The sequence below is a fragment of the Daphnia magna genome, unplaced genomic scaffold (assembly GCF_020631705.1).
Source record: "Daphnia magna isolate NIES unplaced genomic scaffold, ASM2063170v1.1 Dm_contigs112, whole genome shotgun sequence".
Classification (NCBI taxonomy): domain Eukaryota; kingdom Metazoa; phylum Arthropoda; class Branchiopoda; order Diplostraca; family Daphniidae; genus Daphnia; species Daphnia magna.
This window is the reverse complement of record NW_025533126.1, coordinates 22906-35670: the sequence shown is the minus strand read 5'-3', so window position 1 is coordinate 35670 and position 12765 is coordinate 22906. Positions and strand designations below refer to the sequence as shown.

The window sequence follows — 12765 nt, the reverse complement described above, 5'->3', positions numbered from 1 at the left end:
AGATGTAGCTTCTCAACATATACTCGCATATACCTATCGATAAAAGACATATTTGTAACTCATAAAACATATTTACCTGGGGAAACGCCAGGACAATTCACAATTTAGGAGAAAAAGCACTTTTATATTCTGCCTACACGAAAACGTGTTAAAAATGGCTTGCACAGATTCAACTAAAGGTGTTGTAGCGTGCAATCAGCTGATTCCCTTCCCGCGACAAGTGAGACAACTATGATCGATTCCGAAAGCATCCCTAAACACAGACATTTGACAATCGGACAATCGGCTGCTGCCTTTTTGCGATGACACACTAATTCATTTCATCGTCTACGTTAGTTAACTGACTTTGCACAAGTGATAGGTTTGTTTGTTTCGACAGTGATTTAGTGAAAAAATATGGCTCAGCGGAGTGATATGACAACAACGTTTGTAAGCGAAAGCGTCTTACCGGGAGCTCTAAGTGGACAATGAATGCTATTTCACGACAGATAGCTGAACGTCAGGCCAATTTAGACATCGAAAATATGGTTATGTTACAGCAAGACCAATCCAGCGAAAAAATTTGTGGCAGTATAAGTCCGATGGATTTGGAAGTTTCTCCAATATATGTGGTTAGTAAATATAAATTACCTAAAAGACTGATGTATATTATTCTATTTCCTTATATTGAACAAGGAATCGGATTTCTCACAAGAGCCTAAGAATATGAAGGCTTCTTTTTTCTTTAATGATGAAATGGAACTGCAAGGTACAGGTTCATGAAAAATATTATTCAAATGCGTTAGTTATTTATACTTCTTAAAACAAAAGATATCGCCGAAAACCAGGTGTTGTCAACTCCCACTCAATTAATAGGATGTTCCCCTGATGTCGAATCCATTTTGATGGAATCTGAATTCCCAGAGGCAGAGTTTGACGAGGAGTTCAACATTATTTATGAAGATGATAATGAAGATCCAGATGAGGAAGATCTTGAACTATGCGTAAGAAAACTATTCACAGCAGTGGCAAACTACCTATTCCTGGGGCAAACTATACTTAAAAACACGATTTAATTGGTTTTCCTGCTAAAATACTCGCATTCATAAAAACGATTTTAAGAAGTTTTGTTCCACGAATAAGTAGTTTGCCACCTATGTATATAGCTCACTTGTTGTGTTTCCTTTTAATCATAGAATAACGTCTTGAATTGTGTATATCTAGGAAAAAGCGGGAAATGAATTTGATCGCATTCAAATTGTACGATTACTTTCAGCTGCATTCTATTTGAAACATGGTTTGTCTAAGTCAGGCCTTGGGGATTTTCTTGACATTTTAAATGTTTCTTCTGGGCTTAATCAAGACGACGAGCTTAGAAGTCCATATTTGTTTATGAAAAGATATGGGCTTTTAAAAGGCGACCTGAAAAGGATTTATCCGTGTTCTACATGCTCCAAGACACTGAAAAACGGTGAGAGTGAATATCCGACAGAAATTCAGCCCTGTGGTCACAATTATTGCAAGGAAACATCAGACAAATGCTACACTCTGTTGCTCCCCGTTGAAGAACAAGTGAGATTTTTTCTCCGTCACCATGGAATTCAAAAAATTCCACAAGAAACTCTTGATCAAGATAGAAAAGGCGACGTCTTTACTGGGGATCGTTACAAGCAGTACGTGAAAGACGGTCTCATCAACGAGCGAACAGTAACCATGCAAATTAACACAGATGGCGCTCAAAAATTGAAATCGAGTAAATATTCCTTCTGGCCCTTTATGGGTACTGTAAACGAAACGGGTTATAAAACCCGACGATCAAATGTCATTTTAATGGCTTTTTGGTTTGGTAACAAGAAACCCCCAAGAAACGTATTTGTGGATCCTTGCGTCGATGTATTAAATCAACTTTGCTCGACTGGGGTTGAGTGTGATAATAAAAAATACATAATACGGCCAGTCATTGTGACTGTGGACACGATTGCCCGACCAATTCTTCGAAACACAATGCAATTTAATGGTGCATATGGGTGTGATTTTTGCTTGCATCCCGGTATTTCTTTAAAAAAGTATGGGTTCAATAATTTATTTTACAGTCGTTTCCATTTATTATTTTAAGGAAAATCAGTTAAAATTGGAAAAGGAAACACTCTTGTTTATTGTGAACAATCGGACGATTCCCAACCGAAGTATCCCTTGCGTTCTACTCTGCAATATCGGAATGATCTTGAAGTATTAGGCCCTTTTTTAAATCTTTTATTTCACACTTATTTCCCCATGTTTTGTATGAAACGTTACTAAAGAATATCTTTTGTAGGAAGCCATGAAAAGCGGCAAAACATTTCATGGGATAAAAGGGCCTACGTCACTTGCTGACATTGAAGGTTTCGATTTCATTGGAGCCTTCATCTCGGAGTACATGCATTTTATTTGTTTGGGTGTAATCCGCTATTTGATTCTCTTGTGGATATCCTCAACATACAGCAAAGAACCGTGGCACATCAGTAAGAATAAATTAACTATTTTCAACAAGCGCTTATCGCAAACGAAACCCCCGTATGACATCACAAGAACTCCGAGGACTTTAGAAACGATTAAGTATTGGAAAGCCTCGGAATTTCGAGCATTTGCTATCTATTATTTCCCCCTTCTGGAGGGCATTTTGCCCGAGCCATATTTTTCCCATTTCGCCAATTTATCATACGCTCTTTCAGTTCTGTTACAAGAGTCCGTCCCTACTAATTGTGTCAAAGATGTAGGTGTTCTTCTCGAAGACTTTGTTAAGAAAGTCGAATTATATTATGGGGAAAAGCACGTAAAATTTAATATCCATCTGTTGGCGCATCTTTCAAAAAGTGTTTTAGACTGGGGCTGCTTGTGGGCCACATCTGCTTTTATACCGGAGTGGTTTAATGGTCAGTTGCAGAGGCTATCAAAAGGAACTCAGTCGGTTATTGAACAAATGGCGACTTCTTTTTTAATGAAAAATTCCATTCGCAATCAGGCCATACACTTGTTAAAAAGTCAGACAGTCCCTCTTCCTACTTCGAAATTTATTAATAGAATTATTTGCTTGCCAAACCTATACGAAATCCAAAAGTATAAACGTTTGAATGTTGAAGGGGATATTAGCCTTAGTCTGCTGGGTAAAAAAATAATGAGAAATCTTTCAATTGACGAGCAAAGTTATGTCGAAACTGCTTTACTTCACGAGGAAAACAACATTGGTTCAGGGGAAATTTACAGAATGGTCGAAATGATAGAGAATACAGCTTGCGCTATTTATCCCAGAATTTGTTTTCGAAGTGGGAGCAATTTGACCTTCACTACATCCGCCTATGTGCGGTCAAAGAAGCGCATAAACTATTGCGCTCTCTTGAAAGATGGTCGTTTTTTTTCGTAGAAAATTTTGTTTTTATTGAAGGAGCGAAACCAAATTTCCAGGTGTTTATTTTTGGCCGACCCATGGGCCAGGAATTTAAAAGCACTTATTCTCACGTCTTACCGGGCAAAGAATTCGAAAGTTTACCTGGTCAGACCACAAGATTGACAGGGTTGGGTGACTTGGAAGCAATACTGCCATATCAAATAATAAGAAAATGTGTAGTAGCAGCATATAATTCCTTGCTTTCTTCCTTTATTGTTACGGCCCTAACAAATACCTTGGAAACTGATTAACAAAATGGCAAAATAAATTTTTTGAACTTGCAATATGTGTTCGTTTTTGGGGTTAATATATCGTTCATTATAGGGAATCTTTTCTTATCTTTTTTGGGATAATCATTTCAAGGATAACAATAACCTGGTGCTCTTATCGACCTAAACATATTCGCATCGACGACTGTCCAGCGATAGGTAATTGCGATAACGATTTGTCATTCCGACTGCTGGCTGTATTTTTCTAATCGCTTCGACAATCGTCGATCAGTGTCGGGATTGGGAGCTCGGGTTTTAGCACGAACAGGTAACAACTTTTCCTTGTTTTGAAATCGACAGAAGAAAATTGCCGAGCATCGTTACGCGTGTCTTATATGGACATTGATGCAAAGGGGCGATTCCCACCTCCGAATTGAGATTGGCCAAGGTCTACAGGATACTAACAAAGAGGAGACAATTAAAGGGCACCCCAGCTCCGCCCAGCTCTGTCTGCGGCGTGGCCAATGTGATAGTGCGCAAGAAAAACGGCAGATAGTATGTGGGAAGCATATTGGTCATCAGGATTAGGAGGGATTGAAGATGATTAAAAACAAAAGAAGAGGCGACCAAGATTGCTGATACAAACCTATGGGAGAGAGGAGCGATAAGGGGCCAAGTATCGGTCATTTTCCGCTCGTCATGAAAATCCGGTTCATCTCTACAGGATAAACGTGTACACACAAATTCTCTTCAATAAACCAGCAGCAGCGGCAGTAGCGCTAGTCGTTATTATCATCATCATATTCCTACACACACGTAGTGTATACACCGTATAGTATATCCGCATATAGAGAGAGAGATGAGGATTTCCGATGGATGGCAAAAAGGAAATGAAAGGAAATAAATTATAGGGCGCGTGAAGATAGAAAGTATATATATTAACGCTGTCATAACGAGTCTGTAATAAACTTGCTAATTTAAGCCAGGAACATGTATGTTTTTAACTTATTTCATCAGTGTGTATGATAATGCGTACAAAGCATATAAACAACAACAGGCTGTACATTCGTATTTTACGTATATGCCCGTGTTAACTAGTAATAAGCTAGTTCTTGTTGGCATAAAACCCCTTATATTTCAGTAAGCATAGCGCTTATCAGTTTTCAGCACGTAACCAGTATAAATTCTCCAGCTAGTACAAAACTAAGTATTTACAGATATACCGCAAACCTGTTTTTTGCAAGTATGCGTATTCCTAATGAGTGCGCTAGCTAGATCCCCCTTCACCCGCCTTTTTTTAAGGTTCAGGTTGCTACAGTCTGAGTGTAACGTGGCTGTCCTTGTGTGCACAATACAACCAAATTGATCATAACAGCTTTTGGAATGTGTAATGCTCCGGCAACATTTCAAAGAACAATGAATTACGTTCTAAGAGACGTCTTAGGAAAGAAAGCATTAGTTTATTTGGATGATGTCATAATTTTCTCCGACTTCCGACTTCGGATTTAACTCGAGTTCGCGGCCACTCAAGAAGCAGAAACATTGTTGCAAGCTATTTTGGCCGAACGAGCATCAAAAGAAGCGGCAAAAAAGCAGCAAAAAGAGCAGTCACCTGCTCAATCTAAAGAGGAATTAGTCGATACGAATCAAGAGCAAAATCAAGTTTTGCATCCCACCTCTTAAAAATACGGTCCTAGGAGCCAAGTCCTAGATCCCTCGTGGTCCATTGGGCTAGCTTCTTGTTGGGCTCATTTAAAAAAAAAATTCTCAAGATGTCGACAACCAACAACATTTCATCACCCAAAGCAGAAAGCCACATCGCACGTCCACAAAGTCAAGTTCGAGACGTGCAAACTGAATACACCGACCAATACCCACCATTGGACGACCCGAGGGCGCTTAAACAAGCAAGAACCATCGAAAAAACTTGTGCGACCAAACTTGCAAACAAGATCTCCAAACACGTGCAAGATAAAGGAAGTCGCACCGAACTCAAGTACATGAAGAAACCGCGCTGGAGATGGAAAAACAAAAACAAAGAGAGCTGTTCGAAGCTGCCCATGAAAAACATCGATTGCTGAGGCAAGAACAAAAAGAAAGGCGCGAAAACGATAAAAAATTACACCAAGTGATTCACGAACAGGAAAAAAAAATTTTCAGCATTTCCTCAAACCTATCTACGTCCAATCCTTTCAGCCTCCGCAATTCGATACAACCAGGAGGCCCGGAACAGTTTACGGTGAAGATTTATTTACGACCAATCAGATGACAACACGTCCACCCGAAGATGAACGAGTCCATTTCAAACAATGGACAGCCCACAACGACAACTTAAGGTCGTCAACAGCACATTCCGTCGATTTAAATCGCAACACAAGATCAGTTTTTCGTCTCCCGAAATTAGACTTAAAACCCTACGACGGCGATCCGAAAAAATGGCTCGACCTCATTGCAATTTTTAGAGATTTGGTTCATCCTGACAGCAGCTTGTCAGCAACAGAAAAAATGGCGTTACTCAAGCGATCTCTATCAGAAGAAATCCGAAATGGACTGGGTAACTCACTCAGCAGCTCGGCTTTGTACAGTGAAGCTTTGACCGAGCTCGAAAGTACTTATGGATATCCTCAAATTCTATCAAGAGCATACATCCAATATCTGATCGAGTTGCCGAAAGTGAACAACAACGACTACAAGACACTGATCAAGTTTTCGCAAACCCTCAACGGAGCAGTATCTTCTTTAAAAAACGAAGGTTACGAGCACGAGCTGAAAGCATCGGGCTTGCTCGAGCTCATTTTGGCCAAGCTTCCAGTGGAATTATAAAGCAGGTGGGGGAGGAAGATAGTCAAGAGTCATCCTGTCTGTCTAACCCTTCAAGACTTCTCAAATTGGATTCACGTAATAGTCAAAGGAGAAATGATGGTCAAACATTGTTTAGTGTCAACAGCATCATCGTCCCCGCCCAACAAAAGCATCCTAAAGCCGGGCCGGCAGCAAACGGACCAAAAGACAAAGCATTCTCCTACAATCAACATAATCGGAAAAAAAGCATCCGCTGTGGTCTCAACAGCAGTCAAACATCACGATGTAAACAAAACCTTGACGTGTCTCCAGTGCAGAGGGGACCACCGACTTTCATCGTGTACAAGCTTCACATCTTTGTCTTTAGAAGAAAGGATAAAGATCATCAAGGACTACAACTGCTGTTTACGCTGCCTAACCAAAGGTCACTGGACAAAAGACTGTTTCAACAAAACTAAGTGCAACATTCAAGAATGTACTGCCCATCACCACCCACTTCTTTACGGTGCCCCAAACCTGAGTGTGTCATTTAAAAATGAGGGAAAGGCACTCAAGGAACGTAAATCCGAGGCATCGGAAAATAAAAACACAACCAAAAAGGGCGTAGGAACGCACACCGTTGAAGGAGATTCAACCACGACCCTGCTACTAACAGTTCCAGTCATCATTGAAGCTAACGGAGTGCATGTCAAAACAGTAGGCATCTTGGATCAGGGAAGCCAAGCATCATTGATTCTCGACAAAATATAAAAAAAACTCAAACTCGACCGTCCTACACAGTCATCACCTTTAACGACCTTTCACGGAAACGATCCAAAGATTTAAGTAAAATGTGTATCTTTCAACATTCTCACCGCTGATTCCAGTCGCTCCTTTGAAGTCAAGTCTGCGTATACAGTCCCGCGTCTACAAATTCACAACACTAGCCTTAATTGGTCGGTAGTCAAACATCGATGGGCGCATCTCCGTGACATCGAACCAATCAACGCAGATAGAAGTGAAATAGGCGTTCTTTAAGGACGTAATGTGCTCCGCGTTCACGACGTACTCGATTCCCGTTATCCAGCCGACGGAGTTGACGCCCCAGATGCAATCAAAACTCATTTCGGATGGTGTGTAACTGAACCAGTGGCAACCGCCGCTTTGCATCCAACTCTTCACATCAACATGCTCGCTATCAGCCATCAACTCACGGATCACTTTCTTCACGATCTCGTCAATCAATTCTGGCTCACGGAAAGTTTCGGTGTTCGTCCGTCAACAACTTTGCCTTTATCAACAGACGACAGAGCAGCATTGAAAATTCTCGAGCAGACAACGCGTCATACTGGAGAAAGGTACGAAGTCGGGTTAATGTTGAGCAACCCACAAATCAACTTTCCGAATAATCGTGAAGTCGCCGCCTGACATTTCAACTCGCTGCAGAAACGTTTTGTCCGTGATTCAGCTTTCGTTGAAAGATATTCCCGTGTAATAAATGAATACATCTCCCTTGGACACGTAAAATTAGTGGACGTTAACAACTGCAACTGCAAAGGCGCCACATGGTACCTTCCGCATCATGGCGTGACAAACCCAAACAAACCGGATAAAGTTCGCGTCGTGTTCAATCCATCCGCTCGTCACAAAGGAACATCGCTAAACGAACAACTGTACAAAGGCCCCGATCTTCTAACGATTCTCATTTGTGTCCTTCTTCGCTTCCGGCAATTTCCCGTCCCAATCTCCGGCGACATCGAGAAGATGTACCATCAAGTTCTTGTTCCAAAAGAGCAACAATCTTTCTTCCGCTTTTTTTGGAGCGACGCAGGAGAACCGAAAGAATATCAAATGACAGTTGATGTCTTTGGTGCCGTATCGTCTCCAACCAGCTGCATCTACGCCCTGCAAAAAACAGCAAAAGACTACGGCAGCCGCTTTCCCAACGTAGCCGACGCTGTATTCAAGAACATGTACGTGGATAATTATTTGGACTCAACAGAGACAGAAGGAGGAGCCATCGCAAGATTACGCGACGTGTCAGCATTGTTAAAGTGTGGTGGTTTTTTACATGGTCCAATGGCTCTCATCCTCTTGATCTGTTTTGGCCACCGTCGCTCTCTCCGATCTCTCGCGATCACTCGATCTGGATGATGACAAACTCCCAATCGAACGGACTCTTGGACTACTCTGGAATTGTCAAAACGATTCATTCAACTTTAAATCTTCTATCAAAATCCAAGCCAAAACTAAACGTGAGGTGCTCCAATAAGTAGCCTCCGTCTTCGATCCGCTCGGATTTCTCTCTCCAGTTGTAATGACAGCTAAAATATTGCTTCAAGAAATTTGGCGATCCGGTGCTGATTAGGACGATCCACTGCCTCCTACTTTGTTAGACATTTGGACGGCATGGGCCAAAGACCTTTCATTAATTTCTTCCATCACGATTCCGCGCTGCTTCCGGTTACAAGAAAAACCCCTCTATTTTGAGCTTCACGTTTTTTCTCACGCATCTGAGCTCGCTTTCAGTGCGTGGGTCTACCTGCGAGCCAAATACGCAAACGGAAGCTTCGGTCTCAATCTTCTTCTCGCAAAAGCAAGAGTCTCCCCGTTACGCCAGTTGTCTATTCCACGTTTGGAGCTACAAGGTGCAGTTCTTGGCGTCCGATTATGTGACTCAGCCATCAAGGAGATTGGACCCATTGCATCGCAAGTAATCTATTGGTGTGATTCTCAAACGGTACTACAATGGATCCACTCAAAGTCATGCAAATATCATGCGTTCGTCGCTCACCGGATTACCGAAATTCTTGATAGCAGTGCCGCTTCCCAGTGGCACCACGTCCCAGGCGAAATGAATCCAGCCGACGATTGTTCCCGTGGTATTCCCGCTACTCATCTTATAACTCAACACAGATGTTTCCGCGGCCCAGACTTCCTTGCCTTACCACGATCTTCATGGCCTTCAACTGGTGTTATCGTTGAGCCATCATCAGACAATCCTGAGGTGTCACCGGTCAAATGGGTCGGCCACATTCAGGTCATCAACGACCACCCCGTCTTCAACCTAATCCCAAACTCATCAAATCTGCACAAGTTGAAGCGGATCGTCGCATGGCTACTCCGGTTCGTCAACAATCGCCAAATCTATCCTAATAATCAACAATGCGCTCCTTATGTCAAAGCTCCTGAACTCCGTGATTTTCTTCGCTATATAATCCGCGTCGATCAACGCCATTTCTTCGACAACGATTTCTTATGTTTGATCAAAGGACGGCCGGTCTCAACAGCGTCTTCACTATCCAATCTCACACCATTCTTGGATGCCCAAAGAGTTATCCGGGTTGGTGGAAGGCTCCAGCACGCGTCTCTTCCGGAAGACACCAAACATCCAATTGTGTTGTCCTCCGACAGCCAACTTTCAATAATGGTCTGTTAGAAATTCCAGAACCCGAACCTGATGGTTCAGAGACCGACAATTAAAAGAGAATCTTAACGGAGAAATAATGACAAAGATCGGCGTAACAAAAGAACAGAGACCGAAGAAGTTTAATGTGAGACAAGGAACAAATGAGCAGCTTTCATAAACAACGTCCGGTGCAAAATATGAAAATAGAATAGTAACAGAAGTTATCACTAGATGGCGCCACTTGGAACTAGCATGGAGACATCTGGTACAAAAAGCTATCATAAGATGGCACCACCAGGAACCGGTTATGTGTCAGCTAGTTCAGACACCCACCGCTAGATGGCACCATGGAACTGGTTAGACAATATATAGTTCCTGTAACCATCGTTAGATGGCGCCACTTGGGTATCTGGCACAGAATTCCAGCGCTAGATGGTGCCACTAACATCTAGTTAAAGGAATTTAGGTTAGAAATCCAGCGCTTGATGGTGCCACTACGATCCTCTTGGATGAGCATCTAGTATCAAAGCTGACCACTAGATGGCGCCGCTTGGAAACAGTGCCATCTAGTACGAAACCACTAAACTAGAATTATCGGAAAACCTGTCATGAGATGGCGCCACCAGTAATTATTAACAAACAACCGAGATCAGCAACTATGATTAACTGGTTACTTCATCACCATGGTAACAAGGTTAACCAGTTAATCCGTTTCTATAGCAACCGAGTTCGTTCACCACACAAGGTCACGCGCGGAAAGAAGAATAGAAGTTCGAGACGACATCTACGCCAGCGCCAAAATTATTGTTACAAGTAATTATTTCTTTGTCAACGGTTTTTTTTTTTTAAATGGTATAAAAGGGGCTTAAATAGGCCTAATTAATACACACAATTTTTCCACCGATTTCCCGCTTTGGTCTCTTCATTCCGGTAGTATCGCTTAAAACTTACCATTGTTTTGTATTGCTGTTTGCTGCTGTTTGTGCTGTGTACCGCTGGCTGCTTGAGACGTCCCGTTTGCCGCCACTGCTGCCACTCCATCGTTGCGCCATCCTTTCCGCCATCCGCACCATCCAGACGTTCAACATCCGGAAGTTTTTGCTGCCAGCTGCAATTGAAGGTACCAAGACACCAGTAATTTAAATACTTACATTCTATACTTGTCTTGTGTCTTTTAGTTAATCACCGACATGCACAAAATCCTTATCCATGCAACAACAGAGCCTACGCTTCACGCACTTCGGGAAAAATATCACGTCCTCCATCCTCGGGCCTCCATCAATCGGGTAATCCGCAATTGCTTCACTTGCAAGCTCCGTCGCAGTCAACCAGCGCCACCCCTTATGGGACCACTTCCAGCTAGCTGTCTCAAAACACATCTTCCCCCTTTTACTAATGTCGGCATCTACTTTTTTGGCCCGTTACCAGTAGTCATCTTGAGAAGATCTGTCAAACGCTACGGCGTCATGTTTACATGCCTGGACTGTCGAGCTGTACATCTCGAAGTTGCAGATTCCCTGGATATGGACTCCTTCATAAACGCTTTCTCACGTTTCGCTGATCGTCGCGGTCTCCCTCAACTTTGCTACAGCGACAACGGCACAAATCTGGTCGCCGGTGAGCAGGAGATCAATCGCATCCTTCCCCGCTGGAATGAAGCTGACTTGGTGCGTAAGATAGAGAAATTGAAAAATCTACCTATTGAATGGAGATTCAGTCCGCCCGTAGCTCCTTATTTTGGTGGCTCGTGAGAGCGACTGATCAAATCTGCTAAAACCACGCTTCGAGGGATTTTGAACAATCGGTCCGTTACCGAAGACGTCCTCGTCCCGGCAATTGTTGGAGCTGAAGCCCTCATAAATTCCCGTCCGTTGACCCACGTCAGCGTCGATCCCAATGACTTTGAGGCCATCACACCGAATCGTTTTCTACTGTTGCGTGCTCATCCGGGATGCCATCTAGATTCTTCTCCTGGCTCAACCACATCCAGCAGAAGGCGTTACGAATAAGCTCAGGAGTTAATCACACATTTTTGCAACAGGTGGCTCCGAGAGTATGTCCCCAACCTCATCGAAAGAAGAAAATGGCTTCGTTCACGGCGAAACCTCGCTGTCAACGACTTAGTTCTCGTCGTTACACCGAATTCCCCTCGCGGATCATGGCCCATCGGTCACGTCTTTAATGTCTATCAAGGTCTCGACGGAGTCGTCTGATCCGCCGACGTCAAAGTCTTTCGAGTCGTACCCAACCCATCCAAAAGTGGAAGCCGGTCTTCAGACGTCAAATGTACCACTCATCTCTACACCCGTCCGGTCCACAAACTTTGCCTTTTAGAAGAGGACGAGCAAGATGTTTCCGAGGACGAAAACAGGGCCGGCAATGTGCGAGACGTCTAAAAACAACGTTTGGCAACGCATCACGGACAAAGAAGTATCCCTTCCTCCCATCTTTTCATTGTCTTCTTTCCCAACCCTTTTTGATATATTCAGAGTTACGCTCAAACAACGCTACCGTCGAGACGTGTGTCTCTTATCTTAGCAACCAACTGTTCACTGGTCGGCTGGCACCCGACCCCATTCAGTCTAAATATCTCAAAAGTGTGGCAAAACTAGGAATACAAGCTTTAATCGTGTTCCAATTAAACTCCCGTGTTTAGCACCCTCTTTGTATCAGGTAGGTTAGATTATTCGATGCAGCGACGGCATGGAGGTCTAATACATAGAGGAATGCGAATAGAGTCTGTAAATATTTGTAGCTCCTCAGTTCTCGCTTACATGTTCTTTCCAACGTTAAAAAATATATATGTGTTTAAAATGTAGAAACAAAACTAAATAAAACTAAAGTAATAAAATAAGGCAAAAAAGGGAAGATCTCATGATTATGAAAACCCAAGCCACGCTATTTTTTTAGGCACACCAACACGTGGCCTAATCTAGGGGTTAGGCCTGGATATAAATAATAAT

General features: G+C 42.7%; 2 protein-coding genes across 2 annotated transcripts; both read left to right on the top strand.

Moving 5' to 3' along the window:
- The first annotated feature begins 396 nt into the window (after positions 1-396).
- LOC116930493 lies at positions 397-6435 on the top strand. Its single transcript, XM_045166867.1, is given in 6 exon segments — positions 397-412; positions 415-611; positions 676-748; positions 811-983; positions 1204-1872; positions 5809-6435. Coding segments are annotated over 6 exon segments (1755 nt in total).
- A 1003-nt stretch (positions 6436-7438) lies between these two features.
- Positions 7439-11553, top strand: LOC123466669. The gene is made up of 4 exons (XM_045166886.1): positions 7439-7526; positions 7925-8366; positions 8923-9736; positions 10981-11553. Exons 1-4 carry the CDS (start codon positions 7439-7441, stop codon positions 11551-11553), a joined length of 1917 nt encoding a protein of 638 aa, XP_045022821.1.
- Positions 11554-12765: the final 1212 nt, after the last annotated feature.

Coding starts and splice junctions, on each gene's coding strand:
- LOC123466669 (XM_045166886.1), top strand. CDS start 7,439: ATGTGCTCCGCGTTCACGACGTACTCGATTCCCGTTATCCAGCCGACG. Junction 7,527..7,924: donor ATCAAAACTCATTTCGGATG/GTGTGTAACTGA, acceptor ACGTAAAATTAG/TGGACGTTAACAACTGCAAC. Junction 8,367..8,922: donor GACGCTGTATTCAAGAACAT/GTACGTGGATAA, acceptor GCTCGCTTTCAG/TGCGTGGGTCTACCTGCGAG.